At 32.4% G+C, this 23966-nt stretch overlaps 6 protein-coding genes and 1 non-coding gene across 12 annotated transcripts in view; 2 read left to right on the top strand and 5 right to left on the bottom strand.

Annotated features, from left to right (window-relative positions):
- Nucleotides 1–335: 335 nt before the first annotated feature.
- Nucleotides 336–2648, bottom strand: LOC122636819 (protein l(2)37Cc). The gene is made up of 4 exons (XM_043828472.1): nt 2508–2648; nt 1996–2099; nt 1489–1910; nt 336–1399 (listed from the first exon to the last, which is right to left on the bottom strand). The coding sequence occupies exons 2-4, from the start codon at nt 2081–2083 to the stop codon at nt 1091–1093; spliced, it is 819 nt and encodes a 272-aa protein (XP_043684407.1). The 5' UTR covers nt 2084–2099; nt 2508–2648; the 3' UTR covers nt 336–1090.
- A 169-nt stretch (nt 2649–2817) lies between these two features.
- Trnan-guu lies at nt 2818–2891 on the bottom strand. The gene has a single exon. It is a non-coding gene; the product is annotated as a tRNA-Asn (tRNA).
- A 193-nt stretch (nt 2892–3084) lies between these two features.
- LOC122636749 lies at nt 3085–9359 on the bottom strand. Its single transcript, XM_043828366.1, has 16 exons — nt 9243–9359; nt 8885–8923; nt 8458–8756; nt 8230–8373; nt 7988–8164; nt 7758–7900; nt 7307–7681; nt 6902–7230; nt 6199–6818; nt 5210–6102; nt 4998–5127; nt 4687–4923; nt 4255–4605; nt 3914–4193; nt 3511–3805; nt 3085–3422 (listed from the first exon to the last, which is right to left on the bottom strand). The coding sequence occupies exons 1-16, from the start codon at nt 9268–9270 to the stop codon at nt 3233–3235; spliced, it is 4530 nt and encodes a 1509-aa protein (XP_043684301.1). The 5' UTR covers nt 9271–9359; the 3' UTR covers nt 3085–3232.
- Nucleotides 9360–11448: 2089 nt separating this feature from the next.
- Nucleotides 11449–12505, bottom strand: LOC122627459 (inosine triphosphate pyrophosphatase). Its single transcript, XM_043808560.1, has 2 exons — nt 12318–12505; nt 11449–12053 (listed from the first exon to the last, which is right to left on the bottom strand). Exon 2 carries the CDS (start codon nt 12050–12052, stop codon nt 11486–11488), a length of 567 nt encoding a protein of 188 aa, XP_043664495.1. The 5' UTR covers nt 12053; nt 12318–12505; the 3' UTR covers nt 11449–11485.
- Nucleotides 12506–12641: 136 nt separating this feature from the next.
- On the bottom strand, nt 12642–17783 carry LOC122627449 (dosage compensation regulator). Of its 2 annotated transcripts, XM_043808538.1 has the most exons (9): nt 17573–17783; nt 16997–17498; nt 16486–16532; nt 16153–16394; nt 14419–16075; nt 13976–14343; nt 13610–13879; nt 13299–13544; nt 12642–13215 (listed from the first exon to the last, which is right to left on the bottom strand). In XM_043808538.1, exons 1-9 carry the CDS (start codon nt 17649–17651, stop codon nt 12904–12906), a joined length of 3723 nt encoding a protein of 1240 aa, XP_043664473.1. In that variant the 5' UTR covers nt 17652–17783; the 3' UTR covers nt 12642–12903. The 2 variants fall into 2 exon arrangements, with proteins under 2 accessions (XP_043664473.1, XP_043664483.1); XM_043808548.1 differs by lacking the exon at nt 17573–17783 and having other exon boundaries at nt 16654–17139.
- A 306-nt stretch (nt 17784–18089) lies between these two features.
- Nucleotides 18090–20052, top strand: LOC122635154 (probable deoxyhypusine synthase). Its single transcript, XM_043825028.1, has 7 exons — nt 18090–18431; nt 18518–18792; nt 18879–19097; nt 19178–19370; nt 19445–19548; nt 19605–19730; nt 19827–20052. Exons 1-7 carry the CDS (start codon nt 18323–18325, stop codon nt 19923–19925), a joined length of 1125 nt encoding a protein of 374 aa, XP_043680963.1. The 5' UTR covers nt 18090–18322; the 3' UTR covers nt 19926–20052.
- Nucleotides 20053–20230: 178 nt separating this feature from the next.
- The window catches only part of LOC122635129 (ecdysone-induced protein 78C-like), a 73104-nt gene continuing 69368 nt past the window's right edge, over nt 20231–23966 (top strand). For 3 of the 5 annotated variants that reach the window (XM_043824997.1, XM_043825005.1, XM_043824968.1), the window contains exons 1-2: nt 20723–20768; nt 23160–23242. Coding sequence is in view for 1 of the 5 variants with exons in the window: in XM_043825015.1 (XP_043680950.1) it covers nt 20680–20768; nt 23160–23242 (172 nt within the window). In the remaining 4 variants the exon portion in view is untranslated. Of the gene's footprint in view, nt 20769–23159; nt 23243–23966 lie in introns of those variants that run through there. The other 2 variants (XM_043825015.1, XM_043824988.1) reach the window with 2 other exon arrangements.

The following is a 23966-nucleotide window of genomic DNA, read 5'->3' as shown; positions in this document are numbered from 1 at the left end:
AAAGCACACCGACTGAGATAATCTCTCATCAATTTCGGCTGCTTGATTGATCATCGTGATTCGCTGCACGACCGGTCGCAATAAGCGATCAAAGAACAACGGTGCACGACCTTCTCGACGTGTAAAAGAATTCTAACTTTATGATCTTAAGAGAAGAAATATTTAATTGGAGATGAAGCATTCGATGAACCTTGTAATTAAAGAGATATCATATTGAATGTGAAAAAGGCAATAAGATTTTTGAGAATGAACGCTTCGTATGAAAACTATATAATAAATATCAAAATTATCTCAAAGGAATATTTCAGTATTATAACAATAATATAAGAGCGTGATATTCATTAACAAGTGTATAATTTTCTATACGCAATTATTATTTTATCAACATGCTCTTAAGTTTTATTCAAAAGTGGCAAATTGAAAATGACTTTTGTTTACGTAGATCTTATGCCAAATTAGTTTTTAACAGTGTGCATATTGCTGTGTTATTAGTCTTGTTTCATTCATTATTCACAATACTTTTGAATATACAAATACGACAAAATTCGAGAATTGCTAAAACTATGAAAATTATTTATGTAAAGATACTATCAGTATCCAAGAGTTATCTTTAAATAATCGATGAATATCAAAACTATGAAAAAATAGTCGATTCAAGATAATATCATTCTTGTAATTCTAATGTGATTAGTATTTTCTAAATAACGAAAAAATATTTCTTTGCTACGAACAATTTTTTTTGTACTATTTCCTATTATTTAAAATAAAGTAATAGTTATTCAAATATGATAGGCCAGATTATTAATTCGATACAGAAAGATTTTTTCGGAAGATATTTACAATATTCGATAAAAGGAATAGGAGTATATATAATTATAAAAAAAAAGAAACAATACAAATTTGCAAAATAACTAAAGTATTATGAAATTCTATATATTCCTGCTATGCAACACTTGCAAGGAATTTTTTGCCACATTCAAATACGTTATCAACACCAAAATGCCTTTCTTTACGATGTAAATGCTTAACTTATACATATATATGTATAGATATATATATATATATGTACTGCTCATTTCATACTTTCTCTTTACTGTGGTAAGTTCAGCAGTACATTTTGTCCAGATGGTAAATACGTTATTTGCCGAGAGTTTGCTAAATTAAATGCGATATCTTCGGCAGCTTCGATTCTTCTAAGTTCAACAAGACCATCGCCAGCATTTCCAAGAGATTCTGCTATTAAACTAGCAGCTTGAGCATCACCTTCAGCCGTAATAATAGCTGCCTTCTTTTGTTGTTCAGCTCTTTCTACTAAGAAACGAGCTTTCTCTGCTTCTTGTTGGGCGACTTGCTTCAATTCTACAGCATGCGTAAATTCTTTTCCAAAAGTTAAATGCGTCTGGAAAAATTACAAGTTTATGAAAGTTTAACAAATGTAAAACTATTCTTTTATTTATTCTGATGACAAACACATGATAAATTACTTACGATGGATATATCGTCTAAAATAAGACCAAATTGAGAAGCTCTTTCAGTTAAATCTTCGCTAACTTTTTGAGAGACTAATTCACGTTGAGTAATCAATTCTCCAGCATCAAACTGTGCAACAACAGCTTTCAATACTTCAGTTGTAATAGATGGAAGTACTCTTTCATCATAATCAAAACCCAGAACAGTGTATATTTTAGGTAACGAATCAGGTACTGGTCTAAAGAGAATACGAAGTGTAATGTTCACATTTTGTAAATCCTTGCTCCCGGTAACAACAGGAACGTTTCTTGGTCTTGAACGTATATCAAAGACAATAGGTTTTTGTACCCAAGGAATTAAAAAATGTGTTCCTTCTCCTACCACAAGACTTTTGATACCAGCAAATCTGTCGAAAATAACTGCTCTATGTCCTCCATCGACTGAAAAACCAAATACAAATACCATCTTTATAATATTGTTTATTAAAAAGTATAATTAACAATAAAAAAGAAAATGTTTACTAACCATTATACAGTGCAGTGCTAACAGCGGTACCAACAAGACTCATTCCTAATCCTAATTGACCTAATCGGTTGAAGAACTGTGATGCCATTTTTTATACAAAATATCTGAAATCAAACATTATAACCTTAAAGTAACTTTACTTTATTACTGTACAATGTTCTGATGTAATACTAAAAGTATCGACCGCAACGAACTCTATATTATTGAATCTAACCTAAAATAATTCTTATCGGATTGATTTCAAGTACCAATAAAATATTTATTAAAAAGATGTAAACGACAATAAAAAAGATTTCTCTCATATAATTTATATTCACATTCAATTTATATCCTATATAACACATGTACATATATAAATGTACATATAAAAAAAAACTACAACGAATGTTTAACCTACCGGTTTATGCAACTAAAAATTTTACATATATAATACATTGATCGTTTCAAAATTGACAAAGTTTTTAATATAAATAATATTAAAGAAATCTTATACCGGTGTTGGTAGTACTTACGTAATAAACGATGTCTTTCTAGTTCGAATTAATCACTTTTCTCCTCGTGCGGCGTACATGCGCTGATAAAGAAAAATGGATCCTATACGAGAAGGGAAAACGAGAAACCGACTACAGCGCCATTCTTCATCGTGGCGGAAATTAAATACATTACAATATAACCAGTCAATGAAAAATATCTAAAATTTGCACAAATCTTCTTTCTTGTTTTATATAATATAATTTTATGTAAAATAATTAATATAATTTTATATTTTTTGGATAAATATAATAAAGCGTATAAAAAAAACAAAACAAAAAAAGAATTAACCGCCCCCGGGTGGGCTCGAACCACCAACCTCTCGGTTAACAGCCGAACGCGCTAGCCAATTGCGCCACGGAGGCAGTTACGATGCGCGCTTTTATTAATTTATATTATAACTAAGATATATTATATATTTATTATTATTTTTTATTCTATGTTAATTCTCGAATTTTAGAAAGAAGGTTCAATAATTTTTTAGTTATATCATACATCTACGTTCTATTTAATTGATATTCAGAAATGTATTAATTAAATTGGAAATTAAACATTATATTAACGAAATAAAAACTTAATTTATTCTCTTCTATTAACTTCTTATTATTCTAATATTTTTTCTTTAAATTCATTCGTAAGTAAACAGGCAAAGCAAATTTTATAGAACATACATTATCGCTAATCAAGATACATTATGTTTTACTGTTCAAAGAACAGCGGTACTATAGACTTTAGGAAGTTTCTCTTTATGCGTATTATCTAGGTGTCCACACATGCCGGTGAAATGACCCTGAAGCGAAGTATCCAAAACAATAGTCATGCTGTTGGGAGTGCACAATATTGTAATTGGTACATGCTCAGAATGTACGATTACATGTTCGTTATTGTTGGTGATCCTATGACAGAAAGAAATAAATTAAAATTATAATTAAAACACAAATAAATATTCCGATAAAATTATTTGTAATATATAGAAAAACTTACTTGAAGACATAATTACTGTACTCATTAGGAGGCTCTACTACACCCTTTTCAAATGGCTTGACCACTACAGTACCATTAATCATGATCAATGGTTCGTTTTCATTTGGAACAACCTCAAGTATGTGTTCTCCAACAATGATTTTAGTAATCATATTGTTTTGAACAACCTTTACGAAAACTGCGAAAGTTTTATGTACAGAATCGCCAGATACCAAAACCCATTGATCAGGTAACGTGTAAGGTATGAAGTTATTATCGGCCGTAAGCAAGACTTGAGGATATACAGTGCATATTTCTGTAAAAAAGAAAAAATTTCGTGTGAATACAGCTCCATATACTGTCTTTTAAAGATATAATTAAATATAAAATAATATATATATATATATATTAAAAATAATCGTACTTAATTGTTCGTTATATAATTTTTGCAAGAAATCCAATGAGAAGTGAGTATTGTCCATCAATATGTTCCAGAATTTATTACCAAATGGTACTTCGGTAATGTCGTAACTGTGATTTGGTGTAACAACAGATACATCCATATTCTCAGTTCCTACCGGATATTCGACGATTACTTTTACGCTGTTAGGTTCGACATTTGTGGTATAACTTATTTGAGGTAAGAAAGCAGCTCGAATTATATCCTCAAGCATGACTACTTTGGATGCTATACTTTGAGGGACCTGAAATGGACAATTTTATTCATTCCGAATAATAACTTAAAAAATAAATATAGCAATTTACCTTTTTATAAACAATATTCGTGGTATATTTTCTCATAGTCGAGTAAAGAATAGTTTCATGTAAACAGTTCAACGTCTTAGGAATGTATCCTTGCTGAGTGGTGAAGAGTTGGTTTTGTATGTCTTTAACGCAAAGACCATGTACGCTATCGTGAGACATCTGTTTCTTCTGTTCCTCGCTCATTTCACCCTTTACCATCATCGTTATTACCATATCGTCGCGAACGCATTTGTCGTCATCAGTCATACCCATGGTAAAGGAAACCTTAGTATTGGTTTCTTCTTTCACTGTGTTCAATTTCAAATAATCGGCAGTGAACACCGGATAATTTTTCTGTCCATCTATGCAAATCTAATGAGTCAAATATTTCTTATTTAAAATATCTGTATACACATATTTATCGTAATATAAACGTAATATAAAATCAATTACTTTGAGCTTCTTCTCCCCTGGTATAGTTCGAGTAATCTGTACTTTAAGATTGTTATTAATATGAGCCGGACTAGATTCAACGTTAACGTTAAGGTCCCACGAACGAGTAGTCGTATTCGTGGAAGCTGCTATTACATCGAGGGTACCATGAACGTTTATTCTTTTGCTGCTAAGAAAACTCATTTTATCAACCACGTGATCTAAATCTTTAACGTTAACGCGCAAGTTAACAACAACCTGTAATGAAGATGAATAATAAGCATGTAAGCTAATCGAAAGAAAATGTAAAGTTACAATTTGCGTCTACTTACGCTCGAAGTTGGATATACGATACTAGGTTCAATTCTGATCAGAGATCCACAGCTTCCTATTTCAGGAGAAATGAAATTAAGCCATGATTGTTGGCGAACTCCCATGACGAATTGAACAAGCTTGCTATTCCTAAATTATCGATAATAATTATTGAATATTTATTAAAGAAAGGTTTCTATTCATAAAAATATTCTCTGATAAGTTTACCAACCAAGTATTTTTGTTTTCCGATGAGAATGCTTGCATCCATTCGATCTTATTAGTAGTAGGTGTAACACTACTCTCGCAATCAAAAATAGACATGAAGAATTGAAGACCAGAGTCCTCAGAATTGTAAGAACTCTTATAACTTTTTTGATATTTTTCACCTAAAGTGACTACTTCGTAATGCTGGCAAGTTGCACAACTTTTCTTCAATTCATCTGTTTCATCTTCGGTAATAGTAACATAATTCTTCGCGTAACTTACTATTCCAGAATTCGAATATTTGCTCACTGGTAGTCTTTGGAAGGTAAGTTTGAGATTGGACGTTTTGTGATTGTAAACAATATTCATGTCAGTGGGTAAAGCGACATCAGCAGAGGTAACTCTGCGAATGGAATGCCAAACATCAACGATCGGATTATAGATCGACATAGCGTATTCACCGTGTTTCCACAAACGAGTATCAAGTTTGAGATCCATATTTAGAGGTACTTTATCTTCGGTAGGAACAGTATTCAATTTTGCAGATGCCAGAACTGGTATTTTCGTAGTAAGTACAGCTTGAAGACCCATGTCGGTAGGTACATACATTTCGTAAAACGTGTCGTATACGACACCCTGTACATTGATATTAGCATTGGAAATAATATTCTTCCAATCTTTGACTTTATCCAAGATTGTCATCCAATTATTTTTATCCAAGTGAATAGTCTGGACTACTTGATCGTTTACTGTTATGGCAAGATCCACGTAAATATTTTCATTAACTGGCATGTCCTGGACTATCTTCTTAAAAATCTTCACAACATTTTCATCCTTAATGATTTCCATAATGTTGCCTACCAATTGTTTCTTAATCATGTTTATGATTTCATCCATACCATTGACGCTCCAATAAATCTATACAAACAAAATTCACATATATAATAAATTAAATTGTTGATAACAATGATGAAATATTAAATGTTATTTGTAGAGTTTAAACATAATACTTACTCCCAGAATAGGGACACGTTTGCGTGCGGTCATATAAGTATATTGGACGGAACCAACATGTGGTACTCCTGTAATTTCGTTGAGGATAAGAGAAGTTTTTACGGTTTCGCCAAATTCATACTTGGGATCAACATAATCCACGAGATAATTAGCAGAAAGAGGAGCATGAACTAATCTCATTCTAGTAAAGCGTAGAATCTTTCTAGCCATTTCTCGAACTGGACGAAGACAAGGATCGACGGAATTTGATAAACCTTTGATGGTCGTCACATGGTAATTGTAGAGATGTTCGTTTTTCTCGTAAACCATAAACCAATAAATATTCATGATACGTCCCATATGTGGCAATTGATTAATTAAAATATTATAAGCAGCAATTCTGATGGTCAACGGTAAGTTGGTGTCCGCGAGAATAGGCCAAAGTAAGTTGTAACCATAATGGAGATCATTCAGGATCGTTTTCTCAATAGCCCAAATAGCTGCTGTGCGTATGTGATAAGGTTTCTCGGAGATGACTTCATCACCACGGATTATGGGTTCCAGAATTGGATGAATATATTTAAGTTGTACGTTTCTCATGGCCATCAAGTAAACCATTTTCATGTAATACGTTGTTTCGTCTATAAAATTCGCGTATTCATTAATATAATATTTATATCTCTAAAATATAACGAAGAAATGTATTTTGAAAGTATCTTCTTACTCTTAATATGTTCGTAAAAGTTATTTTTAAGATATTTATCTATTTGCGAATTGTAGATTATTGTTTTGTCCTTGAAAGTTTTGTGAATCAATCTGGAGAAACATAATATGCCAGCGACTCTAACATCCATATTTATATCGGGCTTAACTTCGATGAGATCTTCCATATCCGCAAGAAGTTGTTCGTTTGGTGATTTCACGTACATTGGCAATTTATGGAGCATCATAATAGCATCGAGATCAGATACTTTTTGTTGGTAGATAATATTTTTTGCGAAAATGCAACTGTCGGCTGTACCAACGGTTGGAACAATTTGGAGGAAGATGTTTCTAAATAAAAAAGAAACGTTTTAATAATTGTTAAAGACAAAGATCATTTGTAGAAACATCAAAATCAAATGCGCACCTGACGGTAACATCTTTTGGAGTCTTTGGATATTGTATCGTATGAAATACTTCTTCGAGCGATTTAAGATCCATACTCGCCATCGTATGATGAATTCTGTTGATCGTTTGACCATGTTTCCAATCAGGTTCTTTCGTCTCTATATGATTTTCTTCGAGATAATCTGATGCTTCGATCAACATTTTCTTCAATTTTGCAATGAGTGATTCAGAATTAAATTTACGCCTTTCTTGAATAAGATCTTGGTTAGTAATTATATCCGAATTGTCTGAAAGCTTGAAGGTAACGTCGCGTACAAGAGAAATTTTTTGGAAATCAACAACAGGCAAAACTATTTGTGTTATAGGCACGACATTCTCCAGAATTAAAGTTTGACTGCAAGAAGAAAAAAAAAAATCATTTCGCGTTAGAAAATAGATCATTGAAAGAACGAACATCGCAGGATAATTACTTGTTCAATAGGTAATGAGCTTCAGATCTAGCTTGCCAAGGGAAATAGTTTATGACACCATGGCCAATTAATTTAGTTATAATTATTTCCTGTCCTTGATTTATTATCTCGAAAACTCTTCGGCTTGCTGTAGTCATAGCGTTCTGTTGTAAATAATATTGAATTTAGAGCAAAATAAAATTTTGAATGAAGAGGAATAAAGATGTATCGTTATAACGACTCTAATTTACCTCTGATTCGACGTAACATTTATCGCATTCTACTTGATCGACAACTTTTTGAACGAAGTTGGTACAATTCATTGGCTCGTAAAACTTTGTGACGACGAAAACATTATTGGATTGAGGATTCTGCTGATCTTTCGGATTGACATTGTAAACAACTTCACAGTTACCATGAATGGTATTCTAGTGGTAACAACCAAAGAGAACATTAATCGCTATACGGGATGTCCCCGTCAGTCGTTACCTACCTCAGGTGTTACGAAAGTGTGTGACTTCACGGGTTGCGTCTGTAGTTGTAAAGATGAAAGGTCTAGTTGAAGTATCGAAGCTATAGATTGCTTTATATTTTTCGACCATCTTGGTTCTTCATCTTGGAACTTCACTCCTTGGAACTAAAAAATAAAGCTTTAATCTTAATATAACAAACACAAAAAAAAATTAATTTTTACGAAATTTATTTTGCAATTTAACAATACCTTGCCGTTCTCATCGTACACCACCAAAAATGGTTTTTCAAGCGCCTTAGCAGATTCAACGATCGGATGGAAATTAACAACCTTCTGATAATGAATTGACATGCCATTATGCAGACCAATTTTAGAGTTACGTAGTGTTACATAGTAAGCATTTTTCAGTGTTGGATCACTAATGTCATGTTTTATATAAAGGATACTTTCTAGGCCAAATTGAGATGCGTATGGTGCCAGTTCTATAGTTCCTGCCTTTATGTCACCATAATATTTATAAACCAAGGTTTTTCCACGAGGAAAATGTGCTACGAAATGCAATAGAAACTGATTAAAGAACACGACGATCGTATTAAAATATCTTACACGTCTTATATATATTTTAAAAACTAAAAGAATTATTAAAAATTAAAAATGTGTATAAAATAAAATATACCTGGTATCGCACTTGCTGCAGCGATGAACACCAGCAAGGCTGTGGAAATGAAATATTTGATAAATATCTATCATTTTTTATTTCGCCATAATGAACAGATATTACATCACGATAAAACCTCAATTAAATCATATTAACAAAATTTATGTATAGAAGGAGGAAAATATTCTACGTCGATTTTTAATTCCATCATTCAAATTTAACTCCGTTCATTTTAAACTCCAATAAATCAATTCATATTACATTCAATGCACTGATCGAATTTTTGGTATTTGATTATTATTTCTCGCATTTGAAAAATTTCCGTTTTTTTCGTAATAACTTTCCATATTTTTTCCAATTCCTAAAATCGACTTACCGGTGAGCACATTCGTAGCAAGACCCATTGCTCCAGACTGGTAAAATATATCAACGCATTCTCTCTTTTATAAGGCGAAAAACAACAAGTTCTGCCGGTAAAATGCACTCGATAACCCCACACCAAAGGGTGTTACACGCAAACCATGCCGTTTGTAATCAACGTATTAAAGATAACCCTCGTTTATACGTATCGTTTTATCTGTTTGCTTTTTGCATACGTAAAAGACTGATAACAATGAAAAATCATCAATTCATATTTATAATGTCAAAGAATCATGCACACTTCCTCAGAAAAAAATAAGTATTAGTATTTCCCGGTTTCTAAATATATATGACAGTATGTTTACAATTTTGCGGTTTTTCCGGATTACCAACGTCTATAAAATATAGATTAAATATATATATATATATATATATATATATATATATATATGTATGAGGAAAGATATATGAATGCAGCACTGGTAATACCATTAGTAAAATTAATACTTGGAAAAATGAATAATCGTGGTATGGAATAATTAATGAATCATCATCATTATATATATAATAATAAATAAATAATATATAAATATTATACCTATATAATATACAATAAATATATACATTTTATATATTCTTATACATATAATCTATCGAAAAGATAATCATCTGAAACTTTTATTCTTTATTGTCTATACACACACACACACACACACACACACACACACACACACACACACACACACACACACACACACACACACACACACACACATATGAAATAGGTAAAGAAATATATAGGATCAGATTTGACATGGAATATATAAAAAAAATTTTCTTGTAATATTTAGAATATAAAAATTACGTAAATTTTCAGGATACAGTTATAGAGTTCCTGTAGAACTATAAAGTTAGTGCAATAAACTTATCTTAAATATAGTAATTATAAAAATAGTAATCGCAAATAACGATTGATTTTATCTTTTATGTTCAATACAACGGATAAAAAAGTAATAAAAATTATTATCGATAATGATTTATGTTTTCTAGAGATCAAGGTCGCAGAAAGGAAGTTCTTATACTTTTAAATGCTTTTATTAATAATTTATTAATATTTTAGCGATTACAAAAACGAAATCATAAATAATATGATTAAATTTAGAATATATATGACATGTGTTATGCCGAATATATGTGATCAGGTGTGATATGTGATCAAGTATATATGTGATCAGGTGATATCAAATTTAATTTCTTCGTTATATGGCACAAAGAATATGAACAAAGAATATGTGTTAAGAATTACATCGACTTATCGAGATAGAAGGAATAACAATATGGAAAGTTTAATACTTAGTCAGTTTACGCTATAATATTCGGTTCTTATATATATACATATATATATATATATATATATATATATATATATATATATATATATATATGTACAAAATACTGATTATTATACGAGACTTACCGATAACCTTAGGATGAAACAATTATTGATTTCTTCTAGTAAATGTCTACTACATTTAATAAATTATTTCACATAGAGATTATTAATTAAAAATCTTTAATCATTTTGTGGGATTTTTAATTTATATTTAGATACAATATTTACAAAATTTAAAGACCTGTGATTAATACCAATTAACTTGGAACATTTCTTGATATTATTTACATATAACGGATTGACAAAAACGAGATTACGTGTTTACCAATTTAATAATGATCGATAATTCATTTTTTGTTCATAAACAATAATGTAAGTATTATAAATTTCGCATAAATTTGATAATTGGTTTAAAATGAATGAAACTGATTATTTTTTCATTTACCTGTATATATAGACTCGTATATATATATATATATATATATATATATATATATATATATACCTCTTACTTTATTCTTTTAGATATAAAAATCAAATTAAACCTTAGATATACTTTTCCCAAAAAATCAGTTTTGTTTTCTATCCACGATATATGATATCTTATTTATAACGGGTATTTACATTTTAAAAATATGATTAAATTCTTAATTTCATTGCATCATTCGATGTTTTAATATAAAAATGAATACATTATACAAACTATATTGTAGGAAATTAAATATCTAAGATACGATCATATATACGTATCATATAGCGTATACGTACATATAACTTTATTTTTTCATCATTGTTATTGCTATGCGATTTTTTTATAAATAGGAGATGATTTATAAATATCTTATATATTTCGTTTATTGATGAATTTAAGATTGATTTACAAAATAAGTTTTTAATTTTTCTAAAGCCTTGCTACGATGCGAGATATTATTTTTAACTTCCTTAGGTAATTCGGCGTATGTTTTATCATAATTTAAAGGTTGGAAACAAGGATCCCAGCCAAAATCTCTTGGACCTCGTGGATTGACGATGGTACCTGAAACTCGACCTTGAAAAAGAAGTACTGGACTGTCATCTTCATCTTCGCAATAAGCGAACGTACAAACAGCCTCAGCACTTTTGTCTTCCCAACCATGAAGCATTCTATATAATCCTTCCGGTCCTAATTTTTCCAGAAACCATTTTATATATGGTCCTGGAAGTCCTTTCATCGCATTAAAACAGAGACAAGTATCTTCAATGATCACCGGACCCTTAATGATCTTCGCTGCTTCGCGACATTTATTTCGACAAATATCATCGATCTCGCCTTGATATTCTGGAAGATCTATTTTTTTGCTCGTTATCTCACGAGGAAAATTTTTTCCCAATATGGCGATAAATTCTTCCAATTTTTTAACATTTCCGGTCACGAAAACGATCGGCTTGGCCATTCTAAAAAGAAAAAAAAAAGATCACGATTAATTCTTTCGCTTTTTGTATAAATCACGTTAGATATTTTAAGCGTTTAAAAGTTTTCGCGCGCTTTTCATTCCGAACACGTGACACGTAAATCGAGAAAAAAACGGATCGATTAACTTGTCATGAAAGAAAAGAAAGAATAAATTTGTAAAGAAAAGTTAATTCGATAATTTTTCAACATTAAAAGATCCGATAAATGATAGTTAGAAAATTTAGATAAATATTTTAATTACTTACATTAATAATTATCTATTTCGTTCGGCACGTCGTACGTAAACACCTATATCTACAAGGAGGCCATATTGTTTCTGATCATGGTTACCACACTCTTAATCGTAAAAAATCGAGTTGAAATATTTCGAGTCACGATTAGTCGAGGTAAATATATCATGAACTTTGTCTTTTTATTTAATCTATTAATTAAAAGTATTTTTAACGTCAATATTTTCTTCTTTTTGTAAATACTGCACTTTGCACAGCTTTACAATATCTCTGAATATTTTATGTATTATCGTCCTTTGTTATGATCAACACATGCATAAGACATATTTAAAATGACTGTTTTTGTTTTTCGTGCAAATTTTATTTTATTTAAAGTTTTATTATGATGTTAATTAAAGTAGTATATTCAACATCAGAATAGTGACAGCAATAAAAGAAATATATAGTGCATACATAACTCAATTATCATTAATTAATCTATTATACTGAATGCAATAGACAAGTATCGCTTACTTGTCGTTTTGTTCTTTAACACTCGTGTATACGTGAAAAATGAAATTACATGAAACATTAAATTACATCAAGTCTACTAGTATAATAATTAATATCTTCCACGAAATCTTCCTCTACCACCACCCCAATTTCCACCTCTTCCAAATCGACTACCCATTCCAAATCCGCTACTAAATCCACTAGAATTTCCACCAAAATTATTTCCTCTGTAACTTCCCGAAGGTCTACGAAATCCGCCATTTCCTCGCATCATTTTCAATGGAGTTGCTTCATCTCTAGCAAAACCGGGAGTAGGATGACCTCTCGGAGATCTACGCGATTGAAATCCACTGCTACTGATTTGATCTAACTCGTATCTACAAGCGTTCATACCGCAGAGCGATTTGATAACATTTAAAACCTACAAATCACAAAGAAATTATTTCATTAAATAATATTATTCTTTCTATATCGTATTTCTCTAATGTATTAAAATTAGCTAACCTTTTGCTCTACCGTGCTCAGATCTAAAATCGTTTCTGGATCTTTCGCAGCTCTTATAACGAGACTTTCCAAAGCAGGTCTTAATGCAACGATAGCAGCAGCATGCTGTGGATTCATATCTAAATTAATCCAATTGTCCAATTTTACCAAACCATCCACATATTCCACCTTTCGAGATCCAAATAATAGCAAATGAATCGGTGATACCATGGTCATTTGTTTACAAGACACGGCTCTTGTACGAATCTAGAAATTTGTATTTTATTAGAACAGCCTATTTAACTTGATAAAATTAAACACGATTAATTTACCTTTTCTCCAAATACAAAAAATGGGAATGGAAAGTTTTGTTCGAAGTTACTACAATTAACGGATGTCTTATGAATAAGAGCAGCTTTTGATTCGGTTGTAAGAACTTTGCGTTTTTCTTTGTGATAACAAACGTTCGGATAAAGTCCCATACATAACAAAGCAGTTATCGTATCGAGTTCAACATCAGCACCCGATTGATAATTTAATAGATTTGGACAAAGCGTTTCTTCTGGGAATCCAGCACTTTGCAAAAGAGCTTGTAACTGATTCTGCATAATAAAGAAAATTAAAACTTTTTAAATTAAAAAAGAAAAAGAAACTTTTAAATTGTATGTATTAATAAAGCACATTTTTGTTCGACATACTTTTGCTTCCCATGTCACCCTTAAAGTAGGTAAGCTTAAATTCTTCGAGTCGCAAAACGCTTGTTCTGCGTATTCACCCGAAGCTCTAACATCTTCCCATGCTTGGAAAGCATGTAACATAGCGACGTGATCGCTATATCTTGCGCCTGCAAACCATTTTTGTTGCGTGGTCAGTCGGCGTACGTCAGGAGCCATATTATACACCTCAGGGAATGTAGTACTATTTGCAGCCATCGTGGAAAGTGCATCTCCAACTCGAAACATACATCCCAAAATCATCATTTTTCCTAATCTTGGCTCTATCGGCAAGCGAGCTAAAATCTTACCGAGAGGTGTCAATTCATCATTCTTGTCCAAACATTTCATTTCTAAAATAAGCAAATATAGATTTTACAAATATGAATGTAATAAAGTATAAACAAAGTGATCAAATTTTTCATTACCTCTCAGTACAACTTCAGCTTCGATTACAGCATCTATGGGCGGTGGTTCGATAGCTTTTGATAAAAATTTACCAATACTGCCCAATCTTAATAATTTGATACTCAATGCTAATTCATGCAAAGGTGTTCTAAACATCTCCGGAGTCATATGTTCGTCCATTCTATTATATCTTGCCCTTGAGCAAAGATGAAAACAAAATCCAGGTCTGACACGACCTGCACGTCCTTTACGTTGTTCTAAATTTGTTTTGCTTGCCCATACAGTAGCGTAGTTAGTCATATTATTATGAGAAGTAAATAATTTCATTTTAGCTTTACACGAGTCTATTACATATACTACATCATTGATAGTAATAGAAGTTTCTGCAATATTTGTAGCCAATATTATTTTTGTCACGCCAGAAGGTACAGGGTCGAATACTTTTCTTTGATCTTCTCTTGGTAATTGCGAATGCAACGGAATAACGATATAACTCATCCCACCGAAAATAGGATGTTGTTGCAAGTGTTTCATCAATGCAAATATCAAATTCCAGCCAGGTAAAAAGATCAGAACTGCACCAAGAATACCTTGTCCCTTAATATATTGTAATAAAGCTTCTATCAATTCGAAACTTATTTCTTTCTCGGTAAGTTGTGCCATGGCATTTTTTGTTTGAATGGAATAATCAGGACTGATAACTTTATTTAAATTTTCTTCGGGTTCTCCGTCCGAAGGTAGATCATCCGAATCACGATTCTTACGTTTCTTTAAATCCATGGGTGGAACGAAATTAGTCAATTGTATGCAATCTTCCAAGAAATATTGTTGAACGGGAAATGATCTTCCAGGGATTTCAATTACTGGACAATTATTGAAATATTCACTAAACAGCGTCGTGTCAATTGTAGCCGACATAAGAATAATTCTTAGATCGGGATACATGTGTATCATATCGCGCAGAACAACCATGATGAAGTCAGAATTAACATCTCTTTCATGAATTTCGTCTACAATTACGTGCGACACTCCTCGAAGCCCTCCTTCTAATTTTCTTAAGAGTACACCAACAGTACAGAACATTATAGCTCCGTAGGGTCTAGGCAAGCATGATTCAAAACGTACGGAATAACCAACCGATTGTCCCAAACTTTCGCATCTTTCGGCTGCGACACGATCTGCCACAGATACTGCTGAAATTCGTCTAGGTTGAGTAATAGCAATGCTGCATAATGCACCTTGACCAGATGCAATATAATCGTCCAAAATGAACTGACAAACTTGAGTCGTCTTTCCGCAGCCTGTGTTTCCACGAATAATAATGACCGGATTATCATTAATAGCATTCATAATTTCGTTTTTCTTTAGAAAGACTGGTAAAGTTGATCTCTCTTTTATACTACTTAGTAATTTAGAATCTTGTTGCAGTCTTTCTCGTTGCTCATGCATTAATTCCTCTGATAATCTATCCAAAGACATTGTTGCCATGGGGCCTTCGTCAATGTTACATCCAGTCCATGGATTCCAATTTTGTTGTGGAGGAGACCAACTAACTACACCTGCAGGTTGTGGCACAGATGATATGAAATCATCTAGAATTTGATTTGTTAACAGTGAAACTCCTACGCTTGGATGAGAATGTGAAGAAGTATGTTGCGTTGGATTTTTTTTTAAATTCTATAGTAACAAATAAATTAAATCAGTATAAATTTATTACTAATTGATATAGTCAAAAATGATCATTTATATTATACCTCTGTGTGCTTAACTTCAATAGGTTTTATTTCCAAGCTTCTTAATAGATCGTGAATTTGAGATTCCAGTTCTGGTGAGATTTTAACTGGATAAGGTTTTATTTGTTCTGCATCTTTATTTTTTTTTAAAGTACCACTAAATGCTTCAATGACACCAAGATGATATAATTGTCGAACAATAGACAAGGCACAGCTTTTTGATGCAGTTTGTTTGTTAGATCCTGTTTCACGGCCAGTAACATCTAAAATTTTCGTAATTATACGTAATGAAAATTTATTTCACATTTGATTATGAATATAAGCAATTCAAATTAACTAAGATATATAACTTACTTCGTCCAAGTTGTTTTACATAAAATGTCATTTCTGCCATGAAACTCCTTGAAAAGATATTCTTTATGTAAAATACATAATACATATCTAAATAAAAAGTATTCTACATATTTTTATTACAAGCAATAAATTTGAGAAAGGTTGTTATGCAAATTATTGAGAACTTACCATTTGAAATTACCCAAGACCACTTTGGAATACGATGGATCACATTTTATGAAGTATTTGCACCAAAACCATTATTGAATCGTTTCAATAAAAGTTTTGGTTATACCATCACCTGCCATCTGTGCACAAGAGAGTTTTATATTTTCCTCTTGTACCAGCTTTAGAGATAACTTTAATTATGTAATCCAAAATGGCCTTGATCATGTTCAAATGGTATAAAATACATTAAATCCATATTGGGATGTAATTAAACTTGGTTTCTAAGCAGGATTTTGGATATTATCAGAGCACCAGAGGTCCAATCCAACTTGAAACTAAAGGGCTCTGATGGGATGTTTCATACCTCGTATGATCTGGACCCACTGGGGTATATTTATAATCTGCATTAATTTTGTTAGTTTGCATAAACTGATGCAGTTTTGATTTAGCATTTTCTATAGTCCAATTTCCATGAATTCCAGAATTGACATCAACATCCTCTGCGTCTTCTACCTTCTTTTGATCGGCCAACCTATCTATATACGTATAGTTACTTTGACCATGTTCGTTATATGGTCGATATGCTTGGCCTATATCATTAGGACCCATTCCATCTTGAAAAACTGATTTTATTGGAGGTAACGGTTCCAATTTGATATGATCTGGCCCTAATACTGGTGGTATTAAATTAGATGTATCTTTAGGAACATCATTTTGATTGACATGTCCTGCACGAACTAAATAATTAACATAATCTCTAGCTGCATTTCCTTGAGCATCTTTTTTATTAGTAGAATTTCCTGCACCAACGTAATCAAAGCCTGGTACACGTAATTCGCACAGGAAACGTTGTCTATGTTTCGGGCCTATAAAAGATTGATTGACGAAATCTTTGCTAACTGCAGTAATCAGCAATATGCGCAAAAATGGTAGTACTTACCTGTTGGTCTTACATCAAATTGTGGATCTTTCCCGTTTTTTCCACACCACTGGTGAAAAAAGGATTTTATATCACCCATTACTGTATATGTTTTTTACGTTTTTTCTTAATGAAAGTAGATAAAAAGTATTATTGAGCTATTATATTATCAAATTACTGTTTCTCGCTTAGCAAATTTTACATCAATAAAATTACCTAGGACGTATAACTTTGAAGAGACGGTATAACAAGTAAATGCGTCGCAGTTGGATTACACGAAGCGCCATCTCGTGACTTAATATCGTTTCATAATAAAAAATATTTTTCGTTAATATTTTAATATTCGTGAATAATAATAAAAAATAAAATATAATTTCTAGGTTTTTAATTTTTCAACAAGTACAAAAAATCGATGATGCAAAATAAAATTTTATTATTTTAAATGAATTACTTTTGGTGTTAGCTGATTGGTCAATCGATATCTTTGATCATAGAAAACATACTATTTTGTACATGGGCAATGTACTTATATATTTATGTGGTTATTTAATTTTTAATTTACAATAATTAACTATTGTAAAACTATTAATTACATATATATGTATGTATGCATGTGTATATACACATACATTTTTATCATTCCGTAAATATAATTAAAATATGACGAAAAGAAATAATGACGCTTATTAAGTAAGGTTATTTTATATGTTGTGTATGCAACTGTGAGGTATTCTTGTTCTATTTCATTTATAAGTACAAATTGTTGTAAGAATGAATAACGTAAACGAAAATGATACTAAAGATAAAGTACCACAACTTGTTAAAGATGCTGTGCTGGTTCACAGTTCTCCTCTTCCAAGTGGTACACCTACAGTAAAAGGTATGTTGTCATATATATTACATTTTTGTAAATAAGAATGTATACGAAAAATTTCAAAAATATTATATCGTGTCTATATCCTTCAGGGTATGATTGGAATCGTGGAATTAATTATCATGCTCTTTTTGAGTCATATAAACATTCTGGTTTTCAAGCAACGAATTTTGGGTTGGCTGTAAATGAAATTAAACGTATGTTGCTTGCAAGAAATATACCTCTTAAAGAGGATCAGATTGATGAGTTGGAAGATGACGAATTTATTAAAAGAAAATCACCGTGTACTATATTCTTAGGATATACATCTAACATGTCTTCTTGTGGTGTTAGAGAAACAATAAGATTTCTTGTACAGCATAAAATGGTTAGTTGTCGAACATTTATGATATATATGTATTATAATTATGTCTTATATTTTATCAATTGAGTTCAGCCAATTTATTTGTTTAGGTTGATTGTATAGTTACAACAGCAGGTGGAATAGAAGAAGATTTTATTAAGTGTTTAGCACCAACTTATATTGGTGATTTCCACTTAGATGGAAAACATCTTAGAGAGATTGGAATTAATCGAATAGGAAATCTGTTAGTTCCTAATGACAATTATTGTATTTTTGAAGATTGGGTAATGCCAATATTAGATGCTATGTTGACCGAACAGAAGGAACAAGTAAAAGATTTATTCTACAATACTTAATTATGTTATTTCATTGCATTATTTTGCAATTCTTGTTGTAATTTATTTTATAGGGTACTCTATGGACACCATCTAAAATAATAACAAGATTAGGTGAAGAAATTAATAACGAAGAATCGATATATTACTGGGCAGCAAAGAATAAAATTCCAGTTTTTAGTCCAGCTTTAACAGATGGCAGTTTAGGTGACATGATGTATTTTCATTCTTTTAGAAATCCAGGATTAGTAGTAGATATAATTTCAGGTAAATGTTCTTCCTTTTTATAAGACACGAATAAGTTTTCAAAATAATTCATATTATTTGTATTACATGTTTAGATTTGAAACGATTAAATACAATGGCTATGAAAGCAGTGAACAGTGGAATGATCATAGTAGGAGGTGGTGTTGTAAAACATCATATTTGTAATGCAAATTTAATGGTGAGTAGAAGGAAATTATTCACAGCAGAATATTATGTAATTATATTCTATTCCAGAGGAATGGTGCTGACTATGCTGTTTTTATAAACACGTCTTCAGAATTCGATGGTAGTGATAGCGGAGCTCGTCCAGACGAGGCAATATCTTGGGGTAAAATTCGAAAAGATGCGGCCCCGGTAAAAGTAAGAAAATATCATCTAATACAAAAAAAAAAAAAAGAAAACAACAAACAAATGATTCGATCACATATTTACGTTTTTTTTTTTTTTTTCTTTCAGATTTACGCCGAGGCAACTTTGGTATTTCCACTCTTAGTTGGTGAAACTTTTGCAAGGCATTATCACTCTTCCAAAGAGAAAACTGTATCCGATGTTTAATGAATAAATGATGTCCTTCTCCTCCTCTAATACACAATGTAATCTTACATATCATTGTTATTTATTAATACGCGATCTCATTATTACGTGATCGAATAACTTTCAAATAAAATCACGAAATCGCGTTGAAAAAGGAAAATGATTACTTAATCATGCCAGTTTCTACGTTCCTTGTCCTTATTACAAAGAAGCCTATAAACTTTTTTGCCTCTCGTTTAATTGTTTTTATGACACATCTTATTTTCTTAATTTCGTAATACGATATTATAACTTTGTTATTAACGTACTCTCTAATTTCAGAAAAAGGGTAGAAGAGGATTCTCGAAGAAAGGACGCCTGCGCGTTGCGAATGTTTCCTGCATGGCAGGTGTGTGAGGCGCAGGTTTGCAGGCGCTCGGTAGTAAACCAAAACGGTGGGGGTAACATCATTTGTCAGTTGTTTCCCGTAAGCCCGCGCTCGCGGACGGGCGTGAAACCAACCCCCAACCCCCTCTCATCGAAATCCCCCACAACTTTATGGTTTCTGTTCTCCACGGAATCGTACGTCGAGCGATCGACGAGCTTGACGGATTGGCGATCCTCGGCTCATCATCATCATCGTCGTCGTCGTCGTCGTCGTCGTCGTCGTCGTCGTCGTCGTCGTCGTCGTCGTCGTCATCGTCGTCGTTGTCGTCGTCCTCGTCGTCGCAACCGTCCTTCTTCAGGTTCCTTAGTTCCATTGGAATTGTATCGAGCGCGATCGTCGGTATGAACAATGATGGACGTGGAGGAGACCAATACCGCCTCCACCGCGAGTTCCTCACCGAGACCTTCCAGTCCTTCGGCAGATTCCACTTTTATCAGGTGAGAATGTAAACGGTCGAATAGTTTGGAAAATATAATAAAAAGTTGTCATCGTATTCTTTTCCAGCTAACACTATGGATTACCTATAATATAATATATCGTTATTTGATCTTTCATCGAAATATAAATAATATGTATATGTATATATTTGAAAGAAGTTTTATGTTTTGTATAAGTTCCTGAAAGTTATAAGAAAAGTTTACTAATAAGAAGAATATGTATATACCTACGTATTCTATCGATACTAACGTTCCATTGTCCGATGAGATGCTGTATCTTGTACAAGTAATGATAGCAAATTAGCATCGTTGTACTACTTTATCTAGAAGGTCGAGAAAATACTCCTATCTATAGTTGAAAATTTTATTATGTAGCCGATACTTCCTCATTATTAACGCGAATGTGATAGACTCGCGAAACTTTGTAACTTTTGCTTGCTTGGGTATGCGCATACGGCCTTCAAAAGTCACCCTTACCGGGACGTTGTCGCGAATAGTCAGCCTCGTCGTAGAGTCTCTGGCCGTTTGTAAAGACAAGCGTACCTGCATCGACACATTTAATAATGTAAACTTTAAGAGCATCGTGCCTTACGCCAACCTCCGACCACGTTTTCCATTCCAACAATTTAAAAATGTAAGCTACGAATATGGCTTCACCGGAAGCATCGTTGGAAACGATTTTTCCGGGAGAAAGATTGAATTTCGCCTTTTTTTTTTCTCTTTTCCTTAACAAACTGTAAAAATAGAAAGGTCAATGAAATTTTTATTCATTCACATGTACTCTTCATCGTAATTAGAATTAATTAATCAATATCTTCGATCGAAGATCGACGTTTGTAGAAGTTAAGAATTCTCATAAATATCTGGACAAATCCTAAATAATTTTCAGTTCCTGTTTTGTTTTTATTAGATGAACGAGTCCATTTTATCGAGTATAAGGTACGAGAAAGTTAAATATTTAGTAATTTTCGTTTGTGTCGATTTAATAAAAATGAAGTAGTTTCTATGCGATAGAGTAGATATTTGAGATATTAAAGATATTCGTTGATAGCTCGATATATCGATTTATTTCTTTCTCTTTAGAGCGTTTCCTTTTTATGCATTTATTCAGAAAATTATTCTTTAAAATTTTGATGATCGATTTCCGATGATCACGACAATTTTACAATTTATTATCTTTCCTATTTAAATTTCATTCGAACGTAAGCTGTCATTATCGATATTATCATTACACGTATGAAATATGCAATCGATAAATTTGTACGACCTTTAAGTAAATAGAAATTGCGAAGAGATTTCCAGAACGGGTAAGAAGGTATTGCGAGTGATTGGACCTTTAGAGGAGGATATTTTCGGGCGACCCAATTCGTTCCACCTATTCGAAGGTAATAATTATCGATGGTACTCGGAATAGCGCGGACGATTCGCAGAGTAATCGATGTCTTCTGCCATCGTTGGTCGGAGGAAAGTGGTTCTAACGTTTATCCGATATTTTATCTTTTCAAGAAAAATCTTGCAATCGAATAAAACTCGTTTTATAATCAACAATTTTTTCTCTTTTCTTTTTTTCTCTTTTTCTCTTCGAAAGAACTCTCGAAGTTTGTATCTCATATGAATTATTATTTATTCAATATATTTCGTACGTAGTATTTATAGGGATCGTTGAGATACATAAATAAATAGATATAAAAAGAGAGAGAAAAAAAGAAAGAGAGAGAGAGAGAGAGAGAGAGAGTTAAAGAAAATTCAGAGAAGTATATTTTTTCCTTTTTGAAAGCGTAGCCCGTATTTAAACGTTAAATCTCAACGATGAAAAAGGCTCAAAACTGAAAACCATTCTCGGTGGTTAAATTGGCACGAAGAGTAGGTAATTGTGAAAGCGCGGTAATTGAATCGCGCGTATAGAAGCGACCGCGAGTAAAGCACGCCCGATATAACTCGTTCGTTCATTCAAAGACGTCCGATGTTATATACCTAGCATGCATTTCAGGGGTTCATAAGCTGATCGATAGCGCACTGGCTTGCATGGATGTTAGTTTAACACGTTAATTCATTATCTCTTTCGAAAATATACACGTCTCGTATATGATCAATCATTAAATACATATACCGAATACTATTTTATCTCGAATTTCGTTACGTGCGATTCGAATCGAAAAGAACACGAAAAGTAGGTCGAATTCGTTTCTTATTATCTTTTTACAGCTTCTTAGCCAAGACCGTGACCAATGAAAATCGAGGAGGACATCTGCGATGCCGATGTGTTACAATGTCCTTGTATATAGTTTCAGAGTCCTGACTCGACAACTATCGTTCCCTTAGACTTGGACCACTTTCGAGCGACGTTCTTCTACTTTACCGTTGAATACATAATGCATGTTTCTATTTCAGCGTGAAGAGGGAGCCGAGCACGGAAGAACCGAGCAGCCCTCTCGAGGCCACGAGTCCTGGTTCCATCCTGCGCAACAACAACGGTGAGTCCCTTCTCCATTAAACTAATACTCTTTCGAATCTACGAGCTATCCGATATCGGGACTGTTTCGATTCCCAGGGCAACCGAATTGCGTTGAAGAAGTTTTCTTTTTCTTTCATTGAAAGAACTATAAAAATCAAAAGTTACGTTCAACTAAAGGATGCACGTTTCATGAAAGTAATTAAGGAATTACTTTTTTTCTTTGTTTGACTTTGATCTTTCTAGAAAAAAGTTTAATCTAGGATATTAAGATACTAATTAACAACGATTATCTCTTGTCAACTTGTTTATTATCAAATATGCAACTTTTAAAAAATTTTTTCTTTCGACCGATATGTTCGAATAATATAACGAATTACGTACGACAATAAAAAAAAAAAAAAAGGAAGAAGAAAAGTAAAAAAATAAAAAAAGAAAAACACTTAAAGAAATTGGCGATCCTAAAGGAATCTATTAACGTCGAGTAGAAAGAAAATCTCTTTCCCGGCAGATTAAGCGCATTCGAGAAAGTAAAAAGGAAACGGGGTTGAGTCTTGCGAATGGATCCTACGTATCTCGCGTGAGTTAATTCGAAGTTGTTGTCGTCTACAAAAGAATCGAATGGAAGAACGCTCTTCTCGTTCTACGATGAGAAGAAAAAGCAATTTCGGCCAGGGTCGTACGAACATGAACGCGCATTCGCGTATTCCTGCGCGCACGAGCATGTTCGCGAACGCGTTTACTTA

This window comes from Vespula pensylvanica, chromosome 1 (genome assembly GCF_014466175.1).
Source record: "Vespula pensylvanica isolate Volc-1 chromosome 1, ASM1446617v1, whole genome shotgun sequence".
Taxonomy (NCBI): Eukaryota; Metazoa; Arthropoda; class Insecta; order Hymenoptera; family Vespidae; genus Vespula; species Vespula pensylvanica.
Note: the sequence above shows the minus strand (reverse complement) of the source record. Positions and strands in the feature narration are given on the sequence as shown.

Bases quoted from the DNA above. Each gene is read 5' to 3' on its own strand.
- LOC122636749 (XM_043828366.1), bottom strand. From the start codon at position 9,270: ATGGGTCTTGCTACGAATGTGCTCACCG. The intron at 8,165-8,229 runs GTAGGTAACGAC...TGTTACCACTAG, and splicing joins ACACTTTCGTAACACCTGAG to AATACCATTCATGGTAACTG. The intron at 4,194-4,254 runs GTAAATTGCTAT...TGTCCATTTCAG, and splicing joins CGAATATTGTTTATAAAAAG to GTCCCTCAAAGTATAGCATC.
- LOC122636819 (XM_043828472.1), bottom strand. From the start codon at position 2,083: ATGGCATCACAGTTCTTCAACCGATTAGGTCAATTAGGATTAGGAATG. The intron at 1,911-1,995 runs GTTAGTAAACAT...TTGGTTTTTCAG, and splicing joins TAGCACTGCACTGTATAATG to TCGATGGAGGACATAGAGCA. The intron at 1,400-1,488 runs GTAAGTAATTTA...TAATTTTTCCAG, and splicing joins TTTTAGACGATATATCCATC to ACGCATTTAACTTTTGGAAA.
- LOC122635154 (XM_043825028.1), top strand. From the start codon at position 18,323: ATGAATAACGTAAACGAAAATGATACTAAAGATAAAGTACCACAACTT. The intron at 18,432-18,517 runs GTATGTTGTCAT...TATATCCTTCAG, and splicing joins TGGTACACCTACAGTAAAAG to GGTATGATTGGAATCGTGGA. The intron at 18,793-18,878 runs GTTAGTTGTCGA...TTATTTGTTTAG, and splicing joins TTCTTGTACAGCATAAAATG to GTTGATTGTATAGTTACAAC.
- LOC122627449 (XM_043808538.1), bottom strand. From the start codon at position 17,651: ATGGGTGATATAAAATCCTTTTTTCACCAGTGGTGTGGAAAAAACGGG. The intron at 17,499-17,572 runs GTAAGTACTACC...AATCTTTTATAG, and splicing joins ATTTGATGTAAGACCAACAG to GCCCGAAACATAGACAACGT. The intron at 13,880-13,975 runs GTATGTCGAACA...TTTATTATGCAG, and splicing joins GGGTGACATGGGAAGCAAAA to AATCAGTTACAAGCTCTTTT.
- LOC122627459 (XM_043808560.1), bottom strand. From the start codon at position 12,052: ATGGCCAAGCCGATCGTTTTCGTGACCGGAAATGTTAAAAAATTGGAA.